Source organism: Dermacentor albipictus, chromosome 3, assembly GCF_038994185.2.
Source record: "Dermacentor albipictus isolate Rhodes 1998 colony chromosome 3, USDA_Dalb.pri_finalv2, whole genome shotgun sequence".
Taxonomy (NCBI): domain Eukaryota; kingdom Metazoa; phylum Arthropoda; class Arachnida; order Ixodida; family Ixodidae; genus Dermacentor; species Dermacentor albipictus.
In genome coordinates this window covers 167,470,437-167,496,368 of record NC_091823.1, presented here as the reverse complement: position 1 = coordinate 167,496,368, position 25,932 = coordinate 167,470,437, and the positions used below count along the sequence as shown (strand labels likewise).

Below are 25,932 nucleotides of genomic sequence, written 5' to 3'. Positions count from 1 at the left end.
AGCCAGACAGACATGATCCTCCTTGACTTCAGTAAAGCGTTTGATTGTGTAAGCCATGTAAAATTAGTTGCAAAACTGGAGGCTGCAATCAGAGGTGGTCAGATTACTGCATGGATAAAAAACTTCTTATTACATCGAACACAATATGTTACTGTAGATAACACCCTTTCCAGGTCTGTAGCTGTCACCTCCGGTGTTCCCCAAGGGTCAGTATTGGGTCCATTGCTATTTTTGATCTTTATTAACGACATTGCTGCTAACATTGAATGTGACATTAAGCTCTTTGCGGATGATTGTATTATTTATAAAGAAATTGTCAGTTACGCAGACCACTTATTATTAAACAGAGCACTCGATTTGGTGTCCAATTGGTGTAAACAATGGCAAATGTCAATTAACACCACTAAATCTGTATGCATGTCCTTTACAACAAAAAAGAAGCCTTCAGAATTTTCTTGCGCCCTCGGTGGCACTTGCCTGATTAAAGTAAATAAACACAAATACCTAGATTTGGCATTCTCTTCTGCCCTTTCATGGAACTGACATATTGATAATATTACCTCAGTCGCATTACGCAAGCTTTTTTTTCCTTAGACGATGTTTACGCCTTGCACCGAAACACACCAGACTACTAGCCTATACAACTTTTGTTCACCCCGTCTTAGAATACGCTAACATCGTCTGGTTTCCACACACATCAACTAACATATCAAAACTAGAAAAGGTGCAAAGAAAAGCTGTGAGGTTCATTTTTAACAAATACAGTCCCTATGACTCTCCTACAAACCTCTTAGCTGATGCAGGTCTTAAAATACTATCTGTTAGGGCCAGACACGCCCGCCTAAAATTCATCTACCAACTAATGCACGACAGTTATAAGATAGACCGAACTAAGTACGTTACTTTGTCTACATCACGTCTGTCGCGAAAAAATCACCCATTTACACTAAACCAGTACAGTGTTCGCAATGACACGTTAAAGTTCTCACTTTTCCCACGTGCGATCAGAGAATGGAATCTCCTCTACTCAGACATAGTTTGCTTTCCGTCAGTTTCATCGTTCATCAACCTATAGAGACATCAAACAGAGAAGAGGCCACTTAAAATACCCACATATCTACACCCACATATCTTAAATTGTAATACTCATTTCTGTGCGTGGAATTTCTGCATTTCAAATCCCAAACTCGCCGCTTCTGCGCGGTTATCTCTTAGCTGTATAAGCTCTCTACTATTCATTCGCTATTTTTTGTATAAATTCTAGTAATACAATATTGTTACACCAACTACATGTTGTTATTGCCATATTGTTATACCAACGAATAGTATTGTATCATTGGTGATTTCTGCAGTAGTTAAGGAAGCCTTTTCCTTTTTTCTTTCTTTTAATGTACCATGTAACATGTCCTGTTTGTTTCTCTCTGTAAAATCGTGCCCACCTGCTTTGGTCTCAACTGAGACTGGCAGTATTGCAAATATCCAAGTCCCAAACTTTCGTGGCTCACGCGGTTTCAAAGAAGAAACTGCGGTCCACGCATGGCAGCAGAAATAATCCGAAATAACCTTCTGTAAGTTCGGCTCAAGCCGCCAATACCCCAAGCACGCACCACGAAAACGAATGCGCGCGGCAGCCGAGCGAGGCGGAGCGAGCGGCGTCCTGGCCGTGACGTCAGTCGCGAGAGGGCGCTGCTGGCAGCCAGCCTCTAGAATCGGTGTAAAAATATCGCTCTTCGGAACAGGGTCACAAGCATTCGTGCTTATGATAGTTCTAAAAAGCTCGTAGCTCCTACAATGTTATTCAGTGCAGCCATCATACACTCGTGGAGAAAGTAACTCCCATCGACAGCAGCAAAATAGTGTGCCGTGTCACATTTTGAATATTTTGCGCGCTGCCGCCATTGAACTAATCGGCTCTTGCCAACGTTTTTGCTCTTGCGCAACTTAAAATAAAAATGTTTTAGCTACAATGTTTATTTCATTTTTATTCAGAAAATAAATGGGTTTTGCCAGCTTGCAATGTAGTAAACGGTCAGTTTTTAACTCGCTCTGACTTGGCCTGACCTCTAATGGTATGTAAAGAAAGTCTGTCTGCCGTGCAATTCTGGCTCACATGTGGGCCAATGAATGGCAACCAACGTTGAGTCATGGGGCGCTATTCTGGACATTCCGCCATTTTCTTCGGTGCGTGACGTAGGCGCGACGCAAACAAAATGGCGCTGGTGGCCCAGTTTTGCTTACGTAACGTGACGCCAACTTGACGTTTCGCCTAAGAAACTGAAATGAAGGCACTGAATGTAGCGTTATCGGTAAAGCAAAACAGTTTTCCTCCGCAGTAAAAATAAAGCAGCTATCTCAAAGCGTATGATTATTCTGTCGAAAACGCTTCTCGCTTCCGTCGTCTGCTGCGTACAAGCCGTCGTCTGCTTCAGTAGCTCGGATGCGTGTCCCTGGAAAATGGAATGAGTCATCGCATGTTGGCGCCAACGCGCTTGTTTTCTTTCTTGAGACAACATACGCGACCTACCAGTGGTGATGCGCGCACGTTCTAGGCCACGTTATCGCTATTTCGTGAAACGCAAGTGACTCAGCCCGACTCGGCTGGCTTAGAAACGGCCGAATATCACCGATAGCGTTGCGCGCGCCAGAGATATCCACTAGAGCGACGCAAGCGCCGGCGCTGCCATCTCTTGTTCATTTCGCTGGTTACTCGCACCGCGGGAGGGAACTTCAAGGCGCCGCCTCGCGTACATTTCTTTTTGTAAGTTAGAAAAAGGCCGTTGTAATAACTTTTGATTGTGCGAAAAGGCATTAATCTCGATTACAATAGAAATGCAGCAGTGAAAAGTGGACAACATTGCTGAAAGTTTGCTATATTCAACCAATATTATTTCGTATAAACGCGTTCTTTTAAAAAACGATGGCCCCAAACACAAATGCCAACACCACCCGAGAGCGATGCAAATACTATGAGCACGCGTTATGAACAAAATATTTTCGTGGCGCCAAACGACGGGGAAAATGTGGCGATACGCATTCCTCTCGGCTGCCATTGCATATGGCTGCCCATTAGCATAATTCGCGCGGCTCGTCGCAGCAAAAATTATGGCGGAAAATCTCAGCAATGGCGGCCCTGCGCAACGTCACGCATCGTCAAAATGACGTTTACGAAACAGCCCTTCCTGTGACGCTCCTCATGAGATATTCCTTCAGCCAATCAGCAAGCTGGCATGGCGCATATCTTGAATCGCCACCACATATTCGCGCAATTGCAGATGCATTGCACTGGCTTCTGCACGCTACCGCTCACATTCTTTTTGAAGCGCTAACATCACAATATATCTGCCAAGGACCAAAAAAATGTATTAGTCCATAAAATTTGCAGCTCCACGTCACGTTTCGTCATCTTGATGAAAACGCAAAATTGCATTTTGCAATACTTCCGCTTCCCGGCACAAATTTCAAAACACGTGACCTTTCGACAGCCAATCAGAGAGTAAACATGGCGGCTAATGGCGGCCGTGCAGCCGCCATGCGTGTCCAGAATAGAGCCCATGTTGAGTACGAGCAGACAAGTGCGTGTTCGAGTGGGGTGAGCAAGCGCTTGTTTTTCAGTGTCGACAAATCGTAAAACAGCTTCAAAGCTCAACTACGTTAGCCTGGTAAGTTTTATTTTAACCATGCGTTGCTTCGTTTCTTTTCGAGCTTTCTCGCAGGCAAATTTGGTTGCTCTGTTAAAATCAAGATTTGCGCTCTGTCATTCCGAAACTTGAGTCCATGAAGGGCAAGATACTTCCTGTACAGCCGTCGACGAGTGAAAGGGATTTGTCACACAACGCCTGATCGGGGAAGTTTTCGCTTGTGGTTACAGCTGAGCGGATCTCCAGTAGCAGATGCAGTTGCAGGATAATCGCATGTTCTCTGACCGGTATTTTTTTTTTGTTTTGTAAGCAGGTGGAGGTGACAACGGTCGCTTTCAGCCGAATCGCACATGTAGTGCGTGACGTGCCCCACTTACGTTTCCGCTTCGATCAGGCTACTGACCTAGCTGTCAGATCTACGTGTGGCGCACCGAGTGGTCCGCTATGAGTCATGACTGTTTGTGACCAGCGTGTTTACGTCTACGCGCTACTCATGGCGCTCATCGCCCTGAACAGTTTCGCCGCTCGCTGGTTTTCCGCGATATCTAGAATGGCGATAGGTTGACCTTCGAGGAACGATGCGTTCGCTTCCGACTGCGAATAAACGTAGTTCGCGCGGATAGCGTGTGACAGACGGGCTCGCTGGGTGCCGCGGCTTAGCAGTTTCGCGGCTCCGGGCACATGGAAAGCGCCACATGTTGATTGGCGAGCCGCGTCTGCTGCGATTGCTTAGCGGGAGGGAAATCGCCGCGCTGACGCAGCGTCCGGGAAGTTTGTGCCGAGCGATATATCGCCCCGGCGCAGCAGGCTGACTGCACAAGCTACTGCAGCCGAACCGTTCGGTTTTGTTCGGAGCGAGGCACGACCGTTTCTTTAACAACTCTGCGCAAGGCGTTCCATCGTGAACAGCACTCTGTGCTGCAGCAAGCGCGGCGCCTGCGAGCGTCCTTTACTTGACTTTACTGCCAGACGTGTACTTTCGCGTCATCTGGTTTGCACATCTAGGCATGTTATTTGGGCGTCGTTGAACAATAAGGTGCCGCAAGGCGAAGCGCCTGCATAGCTTGCTCACTCGCCGACGGCCTTAACGCCAGCTGTTGCGAGTACGGCTTTCTCAGTGCTGTCATTCCCTTGCCCTCCCCTCTCCACTTGTGACTCTTGACTTGCGCCGTTTCGTTTCGATTGTTTTTTTATCTTTTCATTAAGGACAATGTGAGGAAGGCTATACTGAACGGTGGCAAAACGCAAACCACTGTCACTTGCTGGAATTCTAGCACAGTGCAAGTGTTGCTGTGAAGAGATCAAGAAGCCACGTCTTTCTTCCTTGGTGTCATTGCAGAAAATCATCTTAAGTGACAGGCTGAGTGATATGAACAGGTTTTGCCACACCGGGGATGATGGTGCAGCAGAAAAAGGTTTGAATTGAGGACAAAACTCTTTCCGCAGAAGGGGGAAGTAGATGGTGCGAACCTGATTAGTGTTCCTCATGATGATGCAACCAAAAAATATTGCATCACGTAAGAAAGAAAGGTTTAGGTATATGACCTGCAATTCAGTGCAACTCTAAGTCTTGTGCTTTTTGTTGGAAAATTTGCCATGATTATTTACACATAGGGTGTTGCAGATTCGTACCAACAAATGAATGGAGTGACGTCTTTCTGCAGCCATAGCGCAGTGCTTGTGCATATGACAAAAACAGAATATCACATACTGGAAGCACGAAGGTGCACATATAATGAGTGATTTAACACAACATAACTTATGTCCACAGGTTGTAGTAATATACGAAGCAGTTATTACATCAGAGAGAAAAAAAGCAACTGCGCTGCAAAACATGCAAAATGAAACTTGCATGACTGCACTAATTGTGCAGCCTCCTCAGCATTTCATGCTACGTATCTTTGTTATCAAGGTACCTTTGTTATCAAGTATCTTGTTATCTTTTTTGCTACGTATCAATCGGAGTATCTTTGTTGCTGTATTTGCAGCCAGTTTCGTGACAATTTTTTGGTAGCACGGTAAATGATGTATGTGCAGGTGAAAGTAGGGCGAGATATCACTATTACCTCATTTCTGAAATGTATTTAAAGATGTTATAAAAATGTGTAATATGTAAGAAAACTGACGTAATGTATAGGCTAAGAAATGCCTGCTTTTAGATGCTTCTTATTCTCACACATGATGAGCCTGGCAAAATGCTTCATTGCATTGCTGTCATATGTGTTGATACAGAAGAGCAGTGAACTGACTTGTTTATTCAAAGTAGCATAGGAGATGGCAAATGTACATCGTGAAATGTGACACCTAAAAATTTAGGTGTTTAAATGTTTTTGCAGCTGATGAAATGTTGTGCAAGCACTGCTCTTGTTGAAAGTAGTGCTTTAGAATGTGGCAGTATAAACATTACCATGTAATGTTTGACACAACAGGAAAATTCGAATTGGATGAAATTATTTTTGACTTGCCTAAACTTCCCTTATGTTTGAATTTTTCATTTCATCAGAACAAAATGAAATTATCTGGTATAACGTTCTAAAGCGTCACATTGGCTATGAGGGACATTGTAATGGGCGTCTTCGGATTACCATATTGATCCAGATTGCTTGATTCTGATGTGCTCTTGATTGTTACATCCACTCTAAGTTGAATACTTCAAAAAAATATAAATTACCAATGCTCTTATTAGTTCCCTCACAAGATTTTCGTTGTAGAAGAGAGAATGAGCAACTTGTTCTCACTTGGTGAAAGAGAATTTAAAACAGATCTTTAAAGGTGTGACTTGGGGCCCCAGCTATAGGTGGTGTCCAATGATGACAAACTTTCGCAACATGCAGTACAGCAAAGCGGGCCCTTCGAGATTGGGAATATGATTTGCATACTGCCCATTGCAGTTTCCATTTCTTACTCAATTCTAATGTGCATGTCAGGTTTTCACAAAGCTTTGCTGAAAGAAAGTGTGCGTCAGAATTGGATAAAATATGGTAGACACCTGGGGTTTCTTTGATGTGCACCTAAATCTAAGTAAGCAAATGTTTTTGCAGAGCTTGCAACACCGGGCTCAGCACCAGAATGCTATGGACACTGCCATTGTGGTGGGTAATGTCACCAGCCCACCACAGTTGCACGGTGGATGTATGGCATTGTGCTGCTGAGCTCAGTGTCACGGGTTCAATCACTGCAGTGTCAGGCCCACTCCAATGGGGGTGTTACGCAAAAGTGCTGGTGTACTTTGATTTAGGTGCACATTGAAGAAACCCCAGTGGTCAAAATTAATCTGGAGTTGTCCAGTATGGCGTGCTTTGGAATCAGGTTGTGGTTTTGGCATGTCAGAATTGAATTACTAGTTTTTATTGTCTCACTTAAGCTGTGAGAGAGAAATTTATGAAGTTGGCATTACCTTCTGCTTTTGATAAAACCAAAAAGGTCTCTCCTAATGCAGGCAGAGCCACAAAAAGTAAGGGTAGGGGAGGAGGGGAATGGGCTGCGGTGTCAACAAATTTGAGAGCGTGAGCTTGTAACTAGTTATACTTGTTTGTTGGTGAAAGTGAATTGTGCTGCACTCTAAAGGAGTCAAAACGTCAGTCTGCAGCATTTTGATAACTACTACTGCAGAAAAAGGACGGGGTTAATTGGAGATTGATGGGGAGAGGCCTTCATTTTTCAGAGGATATAAAACAGGCTGATGGGCATAATGAATGCACAGAAAACTGCCGATATAGGTGTAACTGCACTTTGGAATCCATCACTATTGCTTGGCTGCAAAATGCGGGACGGAAGCTTGGACTTACATTTCTCTGTTTGTATTGAAACATTTTTGGCCAGATAAGTGGCAATTATGTTTGCAAGGAATACTGCATAAATCAGTTGCCTTTCAAGACAGACCTCATAAGATACAAGTGCCTTTGACGCCCAGCTTAGTATAATTTGTTTGTACCTTCACTTGACCTGCAGTCTCATTTGTAGCTGTTCAAGCTGCTGTACCTCTTTCTGTCAGTATGCCGTAATAAATTGTTCTATTGTTTCGTTGAATGCGTTAATGACAATTTTAAAGGACCTTGCCACCAAGTCAGCGGAGGCAGTCACAGTTTGTCTTGTAGAACAAAAGCAGGTACCTGCGTTCATGCACAAAAGTATTTTTAGCACTGTTTGAGAGGAAGGAGAGGATGCCTAGATTTGAGAGCTAGAGTACTATATATTTATTCATCTATATAACATCACATGTTGGCACAAATTGTACATAGGTCATTTGCTCAGGTTACAGTCAAGAGTTCGACTGAATACTGTCTGGTCAGGTAAAAGCATTGTTAAAAAGGAAGCAGGTCACTGACCAAGGTCAAATATTTGAGATTGAGCCTCATTGTCAAGTTCTTCTCCATGGTACTTATTGTGGCCACAGACTACGAATTCAGCAGCCAAACAACATGTGAGAACACAAGTGGCATCAACATTAATGTCATTAGGTATGTTCATATACACCATTCTTTCATGGGTACCACCATATTGCTATGCAGTGGTGCCATCTATGGGCAGTCGGCCTGCTGGCTTGGGCGAACGCTCTGCCTTGCATGGCAGGTATATGCTCGGCAGTAGTTTCCGGCCTTTGTTTTTGCGCTCATGCAGTCTATTATGACGTGGTGTCTTCTATGTAGAAAATGGTTCTGTGAGTGGTACTGAAGTAGCTTACGTCGGCATGACCGGATTTAAGCTGGTGTTGAAATGGACGCGGAGCACGCAGCTGCGATGCGTGCGCGCATTTGAACTTACAATCATCCTCGGAGATCAATTCTGTATATTTGAAAATTACATTCACTTATGTGACCTTATATCAGTATTCTCCTTTAGTTCTAAGCTGTGGTTTTGGAGCAATGAAACATATGTGACGATCGTAGCAGCGTGGGTACTGTTCTGCTGCGGTAGAAGTTGTGCTGGTATACTTTGAGAAGCGCTAAAACAGTTAACTGAATATAACATTACGTGACTACTTGGTTCGGTGGATGTGGTTTCCACCCATGAATAAAATAGTTTTGATTAGTAATAACAGCACACTTTACGGTGTGAATAACACTTGTCCAGCAAAGCGACCATTTACGAACTGCGCTAGCATCCTAAGGAGTGGTAGGTGCTGAATTAAATAGTTTTCTTCTATATAGGGCATGGTCCAAGCATAGGACATCAACATTTATAGATCTATAAACGTTGCGCAGCGTGACTATGCGAGGTCCTATTACAGCGTTATCCCATTTTCTCTTTCTTTTTCGAGAAAGATGATGATAACCATTTTTTTTTTCGGTTGTGTTTTTTTTTCATTCTCTACGACGCACTCACACATACTACAGAAATATTGTACTCAAAAATAGCCATCGCATTCTTTTTCTGCGACCCCTCTCATATAGTATGGCTTTATAGCGCAAAAACTCAATACTGAAGCACATTGCTTATATATGTATCATGCTGGTTCATCAAACGCAGTGACCGCTGTGTTGAGCAGCGTTATCGGCTTCATGCAGGAAGGCTAGCATAGACATATGGTGATTTCAAGCCTACTATACTTGAAATGCGTGAGATCGATGCCGGTGTATCACAAATATTTGATAGCGCCTGCAGCTTAGATGTTTTGTGGTTGCCTTAGGTTGGCCGTACATGAGCATGCGCTCTTATGTTTTATGTTTTAGTCCCTATGCCAAGCGACCGGATAGTGAGCCAGGGGTGTAGCCGGGGGGGGGGGGGGTGCTTATGGGGTTTCAGCCCCCCCACCCCCCTCGAAATATTTTCGTGCTGTCATATGCCGCCGACTAAACAACCCCCAGTGCCGGAAATCATGCTCGATTTCGCCTAGAATGACCTTTTTACGCTCGAAAAGCGATTTTAGCGCGAACATTGTGCAATTGGCCTGGATTTTGCAGCAACGCCAGCGCCCCGGGAGTCGCATATCTTAACGCCCAAGGAGCTCCATCCGAGCACAAAGTTTCAAAGGCATTTTAATGGCGAGCGGGCTTGTCGCGGCATCTCGCGCAGGCCGCGGAATCTATGAAGCGCTTGGATTTCAATTCTGAAACTTGATGGGTAGAAAGTTCTTGTAAATTTTTGATGCGAAAGGTGCAATGGCATTTCCAAAGTCGTGTTTTAGGTTTTAAATTTCGGAACTTTGCGGATTTAATGTTGTTATAAACATTTCACGCCAAAGGTGCACCGAGTTTTCTAAAAGAAGTCGTACGTCGGACCATACAATGAGACAAACCAAGTCAACACACTGTCAGACAACTTTGCAAAGTACGTAGCGAGGTCCTATGAGTCGAAGCGTTGTGGTGGTTCATCTGTGCCGTCATGTCAAAGAAAAGAATATCAACATTTTTTTCACCTGCGCCAAAGTATCCATGTCAACACACTAAAGCTAGCAAAGGTAACTACGTTCTTATTCATTTTTCGACTTTGACATTTATTCGCGAGTACACATTGAGCCTCTTCAATTTTCTTGTTCTCGCTAGCCGCGGGCTCCCAGAGCCCACCAGAGCGCATGCGTTTTTCTCGTGTTGCTCCGACCACCGCTTGGCGCACTTTGGGGCACATTCGTTTGTCTGATCGAGTGCATTTTTGCCTGGCAGAGTTTTGGATGCTTTCTTGCTAGCAGACGAGTAAAATAAACAATTACTGGTCACTCGCTGCCATCACTGTGGGGACTCGATGGATTGCGACGCGTTCGCTTGAGCGCAATCTGTCCGGAAAGTCTTGTCTCGCCAGTGTAGGATGCCGAGGAGTATGCGTATGGTAATTCTCTGTGGGCCAAGTGTCCCACGCTTTCTTCGATATTCCTTCGGTAGCCACATGAGGTGCCCAAAGTAGACATTAGGTTGTGGCCAACATACTTTCCTTTGCGTTTTTTCATTTTGGTGCCCCCGCCCCACAAAAGAAAGAAATACATTGTCGCGGCACAGTGAATTGCCGCATGGTGAAAGTTCGTTTTCATTACTTCTTTTGCGGAGGGTAAAGGGCCACGGGATGCTTCAGTAGCCGGGTGCTCTTATTATATTATTGTGATAGCAGTTATATAGACATTCCAGGCACATTTCTGCTGTCGCCTTCATGTTCCGTATGAAGTCCAAGGGCAATAACATCGTGACAGCGCTCTGCATACTATATGTGCGAGTGAAAGTGTAAAGGAGCACAAAGGCGGCATGGGTGAGCTGACAATGGTGGCTCAGTCTTGTGTGTGCAAGGGAGAAAATTGGGGATGAAGCGCGCCGCCTTCCGTTGCGGGCCGGGGAGTGGAGTGGTAGGGGGCTGTGATCTGTGAATCTGTGGTTGCGCAACATGTTTATTGGCCTCGTTTGACGCATCATATATACTGACTTTTCCTTAGATACGGAGATTTATTGGAGACTTACACATATATTTTGATATCTTGTTTCGAGGTTCTGTGTATATGTGCAGTGAACTTTGTTTCCAGTGACACTTTCTTGTCCTAGCTGTATCTTCGCATTTTTGTATTGCATTGTATCTTCGTATTTCTAATGCGAAGGCGAGTCAAATGAAAGTGAACCAACCCCCCCCCCCCCCCCCCCACGCAATAATGGCTCGGTTCATTATCCGCAAGGCATGCGCGTGGCACAGAGGCATCTCCAATTTACAAAAGTGTCACGCAGGTGTGGGGATTAAGGTTCTTTAATGCTCTCATACACTGGGTTGAACATAGTTGCGTGACATAATGGACACTCCAAAAGTTTAACAGTGGGGTGTCGTGAGGTTTCTGACAGATGAAGATGTTTCCCAAAAAGAAATTCGTCGTCGTATGGCTGCTACGTACGTTGAACATTGCATTTCATTGGCCACTGTGAAGCGTTACGGATCAAAAAAGGACGAGAAAGTTGCAAAGACGATCCAAGACCGGGACAAAGCCACCGTTCAATCACCCCCAACACAGTTTCAAAGGCTGATTAGACAAGAACGGAGGATAAGCATTGATGAATTGGCAGGTTGTGGGAATATGAGTCGCGATTCAGGTCTCACCGTTCACTCTAAAACAAAATTACACCCTTTGGGTTGTATCTTACCACAAAACAATAAATGTCATCTGTCTTGTCCGCATTTTCTTTCTTTAACGCTGTGAGCCCGGTACTTCGCAGTAAAGAACGGTATGCGCGTTATTACCATGACATAGCATTGACAATGGGAAAGTAGCTGGCGTGGCATTTTCAAGAAAGGAAACGCAAGCAAGGCAGATGATGATTATTGCTCTGTGGCAGACATACACCACAAAGGGTGTACCTTTTTCTAAGAGTGTAATTCATGCATATCTCAGTTATCGGCTCTAGTGTGCACAATGGATGGCAGAGATTTTGAACCACCGCCAGAAGACGGAGAGCTTCGGCGCTGACTCATCTAATCCGGTATCACAATGAGCGTGACAACTTTTTGTCTGCTATTGTCACCAGGCACGAATCATGGTGCCACTACTACGAGCCTGAAACACGACGGCAAAGCTTACAGTGCAAACATTTGAATTCACCGCCCCCAAGGAAAGCAAAAGCCGTCATTGCTGCCGAAAGATGCTGTTGACTTTTTTTTTTTTTTTCAATCGTCGGGGGCCATTATTGATAGAATTTGATAAACCTGAAGAGACTATCAATCGTTTCCGATATTGTGAAATGTCGGATCGGCTGCTTGTCGCACTCAAGAACAACCAATGTGGAAAATTGAGGAATGGGGACATTTTGCCCCACGACAATGCCCGTCCCCAAGTCGCTAGTGTGGTGAATACAAAACTGGCAAAGTTTAAGTGGGAAATGCTGCAACATCTGCCATGCAGCCCAGACCTGCCGCCTTGCAACTTCCACATTTTGGAGCATTCGAAAAAACAGCTCAAGGGAACCAGATTCGTGTCGGACAAGGATGTGAAAGTGTCAGTCGCAGACTTTTTGAAGCAGCAACCCAAGGGACTTTATGAGACAGGAATTACACGATTTGTTAGTCAGTGGGACATATGTCTAAATGCTCATGGAGACTATTTTTAAAGAAAGTACCCCGTATGTCATATATTTGCATTGACTTGCATTTCATTTGACTCGCCCTCGTATATTTCACAGAAATCCTGCTTTTTATAGTGCTCTCCATTGTGACCATAATTTCAGAGCAATTACAACACTTGACTGGTGACAGCTGCTCCTGTGCAATACATTCTTACAAACGACATCGTCATTGAGATTTTTCCCTGGTCATTGCATATGTACAAAAATGTAAACAAGGTTCTTGAATGGTAGACAGAGCTCTCTCTCTCTCTCTCTCTCTCTCTCTCTCTCTATCTCTCTGTCGTTCAAGAACCTTGTTTACATTTTGAGAAAGGCAAGGAGGCTAACAAATTTATATAAAAATATTTGTCCTCAACTTGTTCATTTCATGGCCTTGACATTTTCTTATCAGCGGCATGCGCTGCTTTGCTGGTTTCAAACTGATATAGTTGCAAGGTTCGTGTGATATTAGCTTTACTTACTAAATATACAGAAAACATGGAAGCATTAATATCAATTATTTCGGGTGCAATTTTTGAGACATACGTGTATATTCTCTTACGAAAAAATGCATATTTAACTTGTATTGACAGTGTGTAGCGTTGAAGAATTCGTTTGCAGCAGCTCTGGCAATGGCAACGCACTTATTATTAATGCTTAATGTATTTGATCGCTCGGCAGTTTCTATAAGGAGTAGGCCGAGCTGCAAAGTGAGCCCCCCCCCCCCCCCCTCCCGAACGAAATTTCTGGCTACGCCACTGTAGTGAGTCGATTCACCATTTCATGCTGGTGATACTGAGACACCGGTTCTCTTCATTGAATTAAAACTGATATACGCGACATAGTTACCAACACATATACACACCATGGCTAATGTTTTCACCCCGAAGAGATATTTCTGTGTACTGTAGTTACCTATGCACCGAAAGGCTTCCCTGACGACTTTATATGAACAGACATTGCGTAAATTTCACAAAGTACGATCTAAAACATTTCAAAATCATTCCGCAGCACGCAACCGCAATACTTTCAAGAGAAAGAGATTCTTGGTTGGGATTTAAAGGTGGCGCTAAGTGCAGCATGGTACTGTCTGTCAATAGAGGACTCCTCAGCCGTACTGCACAAGGGGGAAGGGAGAGAAAGGTGGGGCGGCTGCAGCAGCGACAACAGCGGAGGCTTAGGCACGTCACGGGACAAGCTCAAAGACGCTTAGCAAGACCAGCATCATCGGCGAAGGTTAGCAGAGCATGTAACAGCACCTTGAGAGGGAAGTTGCAGCCCAAAGGGTGCAGAATGTGTTCCAACGCCGAGTAATGGAGGTTATACTGCTCCCACCGGCAGCGTCAATGACGCATTGTGGAGACGGTTGCTTCCTCTGAGCAGTCCATCACCTGTGACAAATACTTTCAAGCAGCGCCACGCCGGATCGCACAAGCAGAGAGGAGGAAAGGCTCGCCACATGCCCTTTCGTCCTCGCCTGATGAAAAGGTCAATAGCACCACACAAATGGCTTTAAACTTGAATGCACTGAACAGTTAATGTCATATTTTGTGCACGGAAAGTACAGAACAAAGAAGTGAGAAAAAAAAGGTGGTCATTAGGTAGGCAGCTTGACAATGCTCTTGCCCCTTGGTAACAAAAGCAGCGGTGCAGCCGGCGCTTATATTGACACAAGAATAGTACATAAATTTCTAAATCCATTTATAATGCACACACACTAAAAGATAAGTGTAAGTTTAATTAGATTACGAGCGTTATGCAGCAGGATACCCGTAGTTGTGCGAAGTAGTCTTGAGCCTTTGTGACTTTGCTGTGGGTGCGATGCAGGACATGGCAGCAGAGCCGACCAAGGTGCTGCCCCCTGGCTATGCTGAGCCACCGCCAACCTACCAGGCCTCCATGCAGGGCTTCCAACCCAGTGAGTAATCACTGCACACTGCTGGTGCCTCGATGGAAGATAATCGTGTGTTTAAATCACGGGTCATTTACATACTTGTACATAGACTTGATTCTTTATTTCTCACAAACAAGGTACACTCGTGTATCATTGTGTATGAATGAAGCATGAGCAATTGTGCAGTTTTAACAAGTAATAACTTGAGGGCACAATCTCACACTCCTACTTATCCGGTCACCGAAGGTGGTGTTCAGTCAAACCTTGTTATAACAATGCCTCATACAGCAGAATACCTCCATTATATCTGATACCCATTATAAGTTTATATTCGCTTCATGCAGATATTGGCGAGAAATATTTTTAGCTTCGTTTTGGTATAGTCAGTAATTCGCTCTGTCTGCATTATACCGTATTTAGTCATGTAAGGCCCACACCCACAATTTGGAGTGCAAAAATTAAGAAAAAGAAAGCTTCACAAAAGTGTCATGCATATATACATGCGTACTGATTAATTCCTGTAAGCCACTACGCTGTTTCACTTCATTTATTTCTGAAAGTGCCCAAGAACAGCTCTATGCCTTAGTTTTGGTGCACCTATGTTACGCAAAGAACAGAAACAGAAAACCTGAAAGAACAGTGTTACAAGATGCAACAAAAAATTGAATCAAGTCAAAGACAAAAATCAGATAAAGAGCAAATGCAAGGGCTGGAAATGCAATTCATAACGCAAGGTGTCATGTTGTGTTACAAGATGTGCTGTAGCGTTAGAGGTGCAAGCTGAATTCGCGTAGAAATGCTGGGATTAGGCAAGTTTTGGTGAGGCACAAAGAATGTTACAACTGACGGTAAACGCAGACATGAGATGTGGTTATGAATTAGTTTATACAAGAATAAGTAATTACATTATTTTTGCTAAATTTTTAGGGGTTTAATATTAAGCATGCGCAGTAGACGCTCATAGGCATAAAACACACAGCATCCCATAAATCAGTCGAACACGTTCAATTTCTGCCATATTGGTAAAATTGACCCTTTGAGGGTCGATTTTTTTCACTATATGCAACTGCCGAGGGTAGATTTCTTTTATTGTAGATTCCTATTTTTCTGAGGTACATATTTCGAAAAAAAATTTACTGAATTTTTCTAGAGTGATCGTAAAGTGAGAAAAATATATTTTGCATTGGTATATATATGTACTGTTTATTCATCAATAACAACAACCAAAAGGGAAATAAACTTATAAGAATTAAAAATTTTATGCATTGTTATACACATAAGGCTTAGAAAATGCACACACGAAAATATTTCGCAAGTGTCAAATGTTCCTGCTCTTACACTAATATTTACGTCCATAGCCTAATCCAACTGCGTAGGTGAGCACACTCAAGAAAACTGCCGTCAAAAATGCAGAACGTGTGACAAACTTCCACTAAACTTCATCTTATCGCCAACCAGAGGCAATTAGTTTTTGCCAGTCTCCAAAAAAAAGGAAAAGGAAATGCATGCACGGCGGCATCCTTCCTATGTGTACCCCTGTGAGCACTAAATAAACGAGAAACAGGCAGTCGCCCTTTGAGCGATTAGTAACGAAATAGCCATCAGTTTTGCGAGTGCGAGAAGCCGAAACCGCCCACGAAACAAAACCCAAACCGCTGCCCGCCCGTGCGCACCAATGCATGAGCGGTAGTATATACATGCGCTGGAGCAAACTATAGCTCTAAAACAAACCATGCAACGAAAACCAAGAAAGGGAGCTGAGAAAAAAAAATTTCCTGTATTCCCACATAGTGGCAGCACTTGCCAGAAAAGAAAAACTTAAGAAATTGGCACGTGTTTTAAATGTACAGATGGTGCCATAAATATACGGCAGCGATCATTTTGGACTGGTTCACAACGCCGTATATTTACGTCATTGACCCTCAAAGGGTTATTACAGTTCCATACAACAGAATTAAACTTTAACTTCGAGTGGACAAAGAATATACGAGAACAGTGCAGTTGACATTTCTAAACTTGATGTGATGTGTGTCACATCATTCTTGATGGGACACCTAAATTTCTTTAGGATGCATTAGCAATGCTTGAAACATGTTCTTCGAAAGTTATTCTGGAGTTGACCAATATTCCTAAGTCGCACGTACAACTCGCTATTTTCAAAGGATTGTTATCAAGTGACTATTCGTACAGTAAAATGGACGTTTTGCAGCTAAAGAAAACAACAAGTGTCTTGGTTGGAATAATACAAAAAAAAGTTGGAAGTGCCCCACTCCGCGACAGAATTCACATCTTCCTCAAATAATTCACCATCCTGCGCTGATTGTATTTCACAATAAAGTTTAATATTGTCATTGTACATAAGGAGATGCAAATGACGCAAACATTCTTCAAGCTTATTAAGTATATTGAAAAGTAATGGACCTTTGTGGAACACAGAAAGTTCATTCATAAGGCAAGGAGCACTTAGCGCCACCATGAACATAATCAGAATGATTGAACAGGTAGTCCTTAATCAGCATGCACAGGCTGGAACTAATGCCGTAACTCAAGAATTTATGGATGAGAAGGTCATGAGAAAAAACATCGAGTGCTTCTGAAAGGTAGAAATATGCTGTGTTTAACTGTCTCTGGTTAGCAGCAGTGGCTCCCGCAGTATCAAGAAAAGAAACAAGGTTTGTTTCCACAGACCTACCATGAACAAAACCATGTTGGCATATACCGTATCTATATGATTGTAAGTAGACCCCCCTATATAGCTTGTGGCAGGGGAAAAAAAAAAAAAGGCGCATTCCATAACGAAAATTTTATCAGTAGCTGGCATGGTCACTGGACTACTCCTCTTCACTTGTGCCATCATCCTCACTAATGCTGCCATTGTCATCGCTACTACAGTCCCACAGCGCGTCGTCGTCCAGCAAAATTCCGCATTTGACAAGCAACTGCACCACAACATATTGTGGAACAGCAGCCCACGCTAAATGCACCCTACCACATGCACCCAGCAGGGAGGTTCTTTTGACAGGTCTGGTTGGCGTAAGTTAGCGGTCTTCTGCCGCCAACCACTTGTATTCACGGCGGAGCAGGTCCTTAAAAGGCAAATATCTAGGCTTGTTTTATGACCATGTCACACTTCACTGGCAGGAACCGATTACGCATTTCAGCAATGCATGATGCAACTTTAGCCTACAGCTCCAGAAAGCATCCCGACTTCGGCCCATGGGAAATTCTTTGCTTGCTGTCACAGGTGAAAATTTTGCTTCGCTGCAGTCACCACTCTCAAACCACCCATTCAGAAACATCAACTTGCGGCCCGCTGCACAGTGATTTGTTTCTGCGGTGTAAAGGATGGCAGCCCTCTTGAACGCTGCTGTGAAGGAGCGCCAAATGTTTAGTGGGCCTAGAGCACTCATGACAACCGAGGAAGCATGGCAGTAACACATAGCCGGCAGTCAAGTCGAATGCGTCAAACTAAGAACTACAGGTAAAGAGAAACACGTGAGTGGTGTCTGCTCTTACAACTATCGACACCCCCCCCATGAGTGTTCTGTGCACTGTAATACTGTTTGATGTTGAAAAATCCTTCCGAAAAGCGAACAAACGTACAGGATAGCAAAAAGCTACAGGTAGAGCCATAGAGAAAACATAAAATTGTAACTGCATTTTAGCTCCCGTGATATCTCGTTGGTCTCACTTTTTTGCCGGTGCCCTGTTTTGATTTTGGTCGGTCGACCCCCCTCCCCCCCACTTCAGATGTTTAAATTAAAAGATCGGTCGACTCACAATCGTGTAAATATGGTACTAATCTTATGCTTAAGGAAAGATGATAGATGTCTAAACATAGCTATTTCAAACACTTTTGCAAATGCAGACAAGAGAGACATGGGGCAGTAATTTTGATATCGCTCATGCTCCCACTTTTGTGTATTGGCACAACTACTACATTCTTCCAACAAGATGGATAGGCTTTCATACACAAAGAAAGATTAAAGATAAACATAAGGAGAGGAACGAAACCAGAATAACCTTTTGATAACAAAGCTTGGTATTCGGTCGTAAGCATGAGAATGCTATGGTTTCAGGTTACTTACAGCCGTCGCAATATCGTGTTATGAAAAGCATGAAATGTTGAAGCAGTCACTAAAACTATACTGCCAGAGCTTGGAGCATGCACTGTATTCAAGAAAACTGAGGAGATATGTTCAGCGAATGCATTGGCAATATTGTTGCAGTTTCTAAGAATTCCACGTGAAGGATGATTTATGTCATTAATCTCAGCCCACTCCTAACTGTAATTCTTTATGTAAGTCCAAAAACGTTTAGGATCGCATTTTACGCTCTCTTAGGCAAGCTTAACTCTTTTTCCCTACCATAGGGAAAATAGGTGTTTTTTGTAGGTTACGCCAGATTTTTTTCTGAGCAAACTACTCACTCAATATTTTATGTAATATATAAACAAAAAGCAGAATGAATGCACTTTTCACTTGTAAAAGTTTTATTAACGAGATGTGTGTCATAAATAAAGGTATAAATTGCCAGAATCAAGATTGTGGGATGAACTTGAACAAAGTTTGTAAACACACGCTTGTATCTACTAAGAAAAAAATGTAACAAGAGTTATTATATACAAAACATGTATTGCCATCTAATAGGCACTGTCTCCAAAAAAATCAAGATTTTTCATTGAAACAGTATCCCACTACAAAAATTTAACTGCAAGCACTCCAGTTGGGCATGCCGGGCTGCGGCCGCCAATGTTCCGGGCTGGTTTGTGTCGTCGTCACTCTGAGAGCCACGCTCCAACAAAAAGGCAACATCCTCAGACTGCCTGCTGCTCGATCCATTGATAAGGCCAGATGCAGATGCAGTGGAATCGCAAAATCTGCTATCTTTTTGAAGCAAGTGCGCTGCTCCCAGAGGTGGCAATTTTCGCTTTATACTTTGACGATCGCGAAAACTTCGGAGTGCATTCAGAAATCACCGCCTGGCAGTAAAAAAAACAAACTGCTTAGAAAACAAAACTAAGGTTGTCCTCTTTCACGTCCGATAGCGCAGTGTGTCCGTGCGCTGCACAGAAGGTCTTGAAAGTGGCGTTTCAAACCATTCATAGCAGGCCAGCAATGCCCACTGGGCTTGGTAGGGAAAGAGATAATGTATGCATCACTGTCTCTATGCATTATGTGTTTCAGCTGGCTTTGCAAGGTGCAAAATTTTTCATGTCACCTCGATGATTCTGTTTTCTTTGAGATAAATAACATGGTATGAGCAGGCTAGCATGTTCTTGTAGGAATATGAGGATTTTGAGTGTAGACCCTAAACATTTTGGTAAATAACGGGGCACTTCATTAATGAGGTTAGAAAAGAAATTACATTATTTTGTCACTGGCTTCCCTGGATGCATCATGCCTGCTGTACAAAGGCCTGAACAGGCAGCACTTCCATAAATGTTTTCCACGTTCATTTTTTGGAAGATGTTAGTCTTCTTTCTTGGAAGAACACTAGTCTATGTTAAAAAAAATCAGGCAGCGAATGTTAATGTGTTCGTAGACTGCTGCCAGGGGTTGCATATTTATTTGCATAGCAGTTTGAGCGCAGTTTGAGGCTTCAGTGTGGCTAGCCGTAAGCCTGCCTTGTATAAGGGTTGGACTATTTTTTCTGAATTTTTAACAGGTGTGGCCTTTACACAAGTAGATACAATACTATTACTGCTGTGTAATTACAATATAGCCTCAATGTAATTCTTTTACTGGCAAGGATTTGGGAAGGGAAAACAGCCACAAAGGACAAACTAGCCACAAAGACAAATTTGTTCCCAGAGTGTGAGCAAATTATGGTAGACAGTCCATTAATGACACATTACCGTTCTTGTTATTTAAATAAGTTGAGTGAACACAACTTTGACACAACTTGCTACCTCACCCGTCGTGGTTGCTCAGTGGCCATGGTGTTCGGCTGCTGAGCACGAGGTCGCGGGATCGAATCCCGCCCATGGCGGCCGCATTTCGATGGGGACAAAAACACCTGTGTACTTAGATTTAGGTGCACGTTAAAGAACCCCAGGTGGTCAGAATTTCTGGAGTCCTCCACTACAGCGTGCCTCATAATCAGAAAGTGGTTTTGGCACGTAAAACTCCATAATTTAACTTGCTACCTCAGTTTCCCTGTCGAAATCTACTGCCAACAGAAATTGTCCTGCACAAACTAAATTGTTGCCTATTACATGCACCTATTTCATTGTGTTGTGCTTTTTATGTTAGCATATTGCACTAATTTAAATGCATATTTTTAGGGGTGTGCAAATAGGAATTTTTTAGACTTAATCAGATCGAATATTGAATATATTTTTTATAGTTCTCGCATAATGAGCAATCCGTTCACGCCATCAGTATTCACATTTTAGATATATTGACAATGTTACCAAGTTTCTGTCATTACGCTGCTTATCAACAAGTGCACTTAGTTTACTAAAAGCTCAAATGGAGCATTTGGAGAAAGCACATGGTTTTTTTTCACATGCTCACAACTCATCGGTGAGTGAACAATCTAGGTTTAGCTGGAAAAGTCCAGACTCCCTGAGTGGCTCCACTACATAGTGCAGACGTCACACTACGAGTTACGAGTGGAGGCACACTACGTAGTTGCACAGTGTGCTCCACTGTGCAACTTCATGTGTTTAATGTCTGCTGCTGCTGGTGTTGCCGGGATGGAATTTATTACGAAATTGGTGATTTGAATTATTAAAAAATTATTTGAAAAGTATTCCACTTTATGAATAGTGACCATTTTTTGCGTTTCACATGTATTTGTATAGGGAAGTTGGAGCTGGCCCTAAGCTAAGGCTTCCTCTTTGCGAAGGAAAATGGAAACTAAAGTGAAAGAACAGACAACTTTTCATTATAGGGAGCCAAGCCCATAACCTTCACATGGCGTGTGCGATGCTCTACCAACTGAGCTATGGCAGTGACTGACCCCCTGTCTACTTTTTGGAATATTTGTGCACATTTAGCAGACTGTGGTTGTCGGGCAGTGCCAATCACGGCAGTGGTGGCGGATGTGGAACATCCTTTCAACCGCTGCAGGTATTGCATGGTACGTCAACTTAGGAGTAGACATCTGGGCAATAGGCGCACATGTGCTACCTAGACGCACTAAGGCTTCCAGAGTCAAGGCCCTAATGAGTAAGAAAAACATTTCAGAAAATTATTTTTGGTTTTGACATGAAAATTATTTTAACATCTGTCTTCAAAAGAGCAGTTTGAAAGGCTGTTCAGGTGTACAAAAGTATGTAAAATCTCAAAATTAAGCATTTTACTGGTGAAAAAAAAAAACGATAGTGCATGCTGTGCCAATGGCCATAAGCTCATAACCTGCAAGTAAAGTATATGAATGTGAAACACTCGCACAAATACGGTCAAATAGTAAGCTCTAGTATAAACTGGAAAGTTTGCTGTCTGATTTGTCCTAAGTGAATTACTATAGTAGTAAAGAAAACCAGCCTTAGGATGGCGATGTTTCAAATTAAACATAATAAAATTAAATGTCTGAAAATTTAAATTGTCCTAGTTAATTTCAGAGCAAAATAGGGGCACGCAATGTTTCATTGATCTTTATGCACCATGAAATTATCAGTTGTTTACACAAAAATAACTTTTGAAAAAGAGTGCTGTGAAATCAAAAAACAAAACTTTTTGTCGAGTACTGTGTTGGTACTATATTGCAGCGCTGGAAAGTTGGCTTTAAATTTCACATTGTGCTTCCCTCCGACAGGTACGCAGCCCCCGCCACCAGGATTTGCAGCGTCGGCTCCCCCTGGCGGTCCTCCTGGCGGCCCCGCGCCCTATGCAGCATGGCTGCCGCAGGGCACGGCCGTGCCCACCGTGGTGGTCAATGTGGCTGAATGGGGGCCCTACCCCGTGCAGCTGACGTGTCCCAACTGCGGGGCACACGTGCTGACGGCCACTACAACACGTCCAGGCCTGCTCACCTGGCTGCTGTCGGGCGCCTGTGTCCTCTTTGGGCAAGTACTGCTTTATTGAGATAACACTCGCTTGACCAGCGATGTTCGGTGTCCCAAAGCAGCACGAGACTTGTATGTGTTATGAAAGAAAAAGTAACCAATTAAGCTTCTTTCAAAAGTACAATTACAATTACCAATTACTGCCCCAGGAAAGTAATTGAGCATTTGCTGAAAAGCAATCAATCAATTACTTTTACATTACTTTCCTCCATGTAATTATTTACGCTGCACAAACACAGCACAGTCAAACCCCCTTATTACAATACCGGTTTTCACAATTTATTGGATTAACAGTGAGCAGCCACAGCACCATGAACTTCTCTGTGTTCTATGGTAAAATGAACTTACAATTTTCCCATGCCACATTATTGGTTATAACAATTAAATATGGGCAGTGGATGTTTGAGCTCAAAGGAAAAAAAAAAAGAGTTAAATCCCGGCGGGAAAAAAGAAATTTAAAAAATCATGTGGGTCCGACGCTATGTGGCAGTCGATGTAAGCGAAGCTTTCCGTGCTGTTCGCTTTCATTAACGATAATTAGCAGTGAGTTACATTACCTTGCATTCACCACTGCTGTTTGTCTGCGTAGTGCGCTGAATACACAGCAAGACCTGTTTGCTCAAGGTGGCATTGTGTGCCATTCATAACCTCCGAGAAGGTTAGCATTGTCATTGCCTCACATGGCACATTGCATCATGGCAGAATTCTGAAACTTTAATTGAATTATGGTGCTGTGCATGCCAAAACCACAATCGGATTATGAGTCATGACATAGTGGCAGACTCCGGATTAATTTTGACACCATGGGATACTTTAACATCTACCTAAATCTGAGTATGCAAGCATTCTCGTATTTTGCCAAAATGTCCAAATTATCGATAGGTGAGTGTAGAATGGTAATGCTATGCTAAAATGTTCAAGATATTACAGCCCAATGCCTCGCAATACTGAATGAGTAGTTTTAAAGAATGCATGTTTGGGCATGTTGGTATTTGATTTAGCCACAAGTACACGAGAAAATGCAGGGACGTAATAAAAGTGCATTGTCGATGTCTTTTATACCATCCCTGCATTAAAGAAAGGCGTTTCTTTTTGTGCTCTAGTAGGATAGGACCATTTGATTTTGCGTAATGTTTAAACTGACTTAGGTGTTGTTGTTTGTCTCGGTGCGTGCACAGCTGCTGGTTGGGGTGCTGCCTGATCCCTTGCTGCATCCCCGAGTGTCAGGACGTGGACCACCACTGCCCAAGTTGCAAGCGGCACCTGTGCACCTACCGCAAACTCTGAGGCATGTCCGTCCAGCTAGGACACTTGACCGCAGTCTGGCAACCACGGGGACCATCAACAGCCACCCAGCAGCTTCCTTCCAGCATTTTTGCGCACCTCAGTCGTGCTGTTGCTGCTGGGAGCCTTCCGCGTGAACCCATGCTCACCCCTCTCCCCCAACAGCACCAAACGGTAGCCACTAGAAATTTGCACCTGAACGACAGTGGTTGCTGAACATAAGCGTTTTTTTTTTTTTTTTCGCTTGCCGTTTCGTAAAACTCCCCAGCCCACCGGTGCATGTGGCAATATCCCTTCCTTTCAGCAGTCTTCGCGGCTATGTGCACCCTTATTTTTCTCACGAAACAGACAGGTGGAAAAATAAGAAACTGAAGTCTGTTTTTCAAAAGATGTGTAAAGACTCCAAGGTGCATAAAATGATGTTCTTACCAACTCCTCACACAGCACATCATAAGTAGGTGTCATCCAAAAGGCTGAAGAGCTGCAGAGGGTTTTTGAAAGGCATTTATTTTTACCCCGAACGAAGTGTGGAGCCGCTGTCTCGTAGCCTGCAAGTTTGTGCACCTAGGGAGACTGGCACCTTCATATGCAGAAAATCGGCTTGAAGGAATCGTCAAAGACTTGGAACCGTGCCTGTGCTTGTTTGTTTGTAAAGCTTTTTTATTTCTTTATATGACTTCATGTGCTTGTCACTGAAATGACCAAGCTGTTTCATTGTGATGCAAAATGAGCATGATACAGTTCCAGCAGAACATTTATGCTCTTTCCAACATATCCAGGACCTAGTTACTCAGTGCAACTAGCATCAACTGGTAGCAACAAAATTTGTTTTCCTTGCATGATGAAGAGTGCCTCAGCATTTGCAACAAATGATGGAAACAAGAAAAGTTGAGAGAGCAAACATAGAGAGAACTGAGGCATTATTTTTCTTCTTTTTCAGTGCAGAAGTAGGGATCCTCATGTTGTGACTGCAAGAATCGGTGTCTACAAACAACAAAGGGTTATATTGCCAGGCTAGCAGTTGGAATATGTGGGCAAATGGAATGGTGCACATCATGAAGTTCACCGGTGAAGAACCTTGTTCCACAGTGCAAGTGCTTTTGTGGCACTTGGAAGTGATTAATGGGACCTTGCAGAATTTAGTTGATTGGCGACATGCTCACACATATGAAATGATGTTATGGCTATGCCTTAATCTGTTGAAAAAGACCATTCTGTTTAACCTTATTTTTTCTTTTTTTAGTTTTGTGTACCCACGATCACACATCCCAACTTTCTTGAATTGCTATTGCATTTGTATGTTGTAGACAGAGACGTTAATTTCTGTACTGTGTGGTTTAATAAAGCAAAAGTATTTTTGATTTGCACCAACATGCCTGATTGTTGCACCCGCAAACTGTGTGCCTTCACTGTGGTATATCGCAAGAAGCCAACAAACACTGACATCAAGGACAACATAGGGGAAATTACTTGTGCTTAATAAATGAAACGATAAAATAATGGAAATTGAAGTGGATGAAAAAACACCTTGCCGTAGGTGGGAACCGAACCCACAACCTCCGCATTTCGCTTGCGATGCCCTACCAATTGAACTACCGTGGTGCTGTTTCCCCATCCACTTGCTTGGGTATTTATGTGTCCTAGTAGAACCCTGGGAGTGTTCGCCAGCGCCACCACTCGCAGACATTGGCTTACGTGGACGTCCTTGCCGCAGTCGTCAGAAGAACGTGTTTTTTTTTTAGGGGGGGGGGGGGTGGGTTTATTGACCAGTTGAAGGCAACTGGTCAATAAACCCACATATGCTACCTGAAGGCATCAATGTAGCCAGATTCGAGACCTTCGTTATGTAAGAAGCGAGAAGAAAGGGGGTTAACCGAGGGGCCCGATTTTTAGTAGTCATATGATAAGAAGCCAACAAACACTGACATCAAGGACAACATAGGGGAAATTACTTGTGCTTAATAAATGAAACAAAGAAACGATAAATTTATGGAAATTGAAGTGGATGAAAAAACACCTTGCCGTAGGTGGGAACCGAACCCACAACCTCCGCATTTCGCTTGCGATGCTGTACCAATTGAGCTACCGCGGTGCTGTTTC

The 25,932-nt window shown here is 43.3% G+C and overlaps 1 protein-coding gene across 1 annotated transcript; it reads left to right on the top strand.

Annotated features, from left to right (window-relative positions):
* Positions 1-2,091: 2,091 nt before the first annotated feature.
* On the top strand, positions 2,092-25,199 carry LOC135896293 (cell death-inducing p53-target protein 1-like). The gene is made up of 5 exons (XM_070536272.1): positions 2,092-2,141; positions 3,549-3,659; positions 14,468-14,558; positions 22,299-22,548; positions 23,727-25,199. The coding sequence occupies exons 3-5, from the start codon at positions 14,471-14,473 to the stop codon at positions 23,833-23,835; spliced, it is 447 nt and encodes a 148-aa protein (XP_070392373.1). The 5' UTR covers positions 2,092-2,141; positions 3,549-3,659; positions 14,468-14,470; the 3' UTR covers positions 23,836-25,199.
* The last annotated feature ends 733 nt before the right edge of the window (positions 25,200-25,932 follow it).

What these genes read in the sequence shown, in the direction of transcription:
- LOC135896293 (XM_070536272.1), top strand. Translation starts at nt 14,471, where the DNA reads ATGGCAGCAGAGCCGACCAAGGTGCTGCCCCCTGGCTATGCTGAGCCA. An exon ending in CATGCAGGGCTTCCAACCCA is followed by an intron (nt 14,559 to 22,298) that starts GTGAGTAATCAC and finishes TCCCTCCGACAG; the next exon opens with GTACGCAGCCCCCGCCACCA. An exon ending in GGCGCCTGTGTCCTCTTTGG is followed by an intron (nt 22,549 to 23,726) that starts GCAAGTACTGCT and finishes GTGCGTGCACAG; the next exon opens with CTGCTGGTTGGGGTGCTGCC.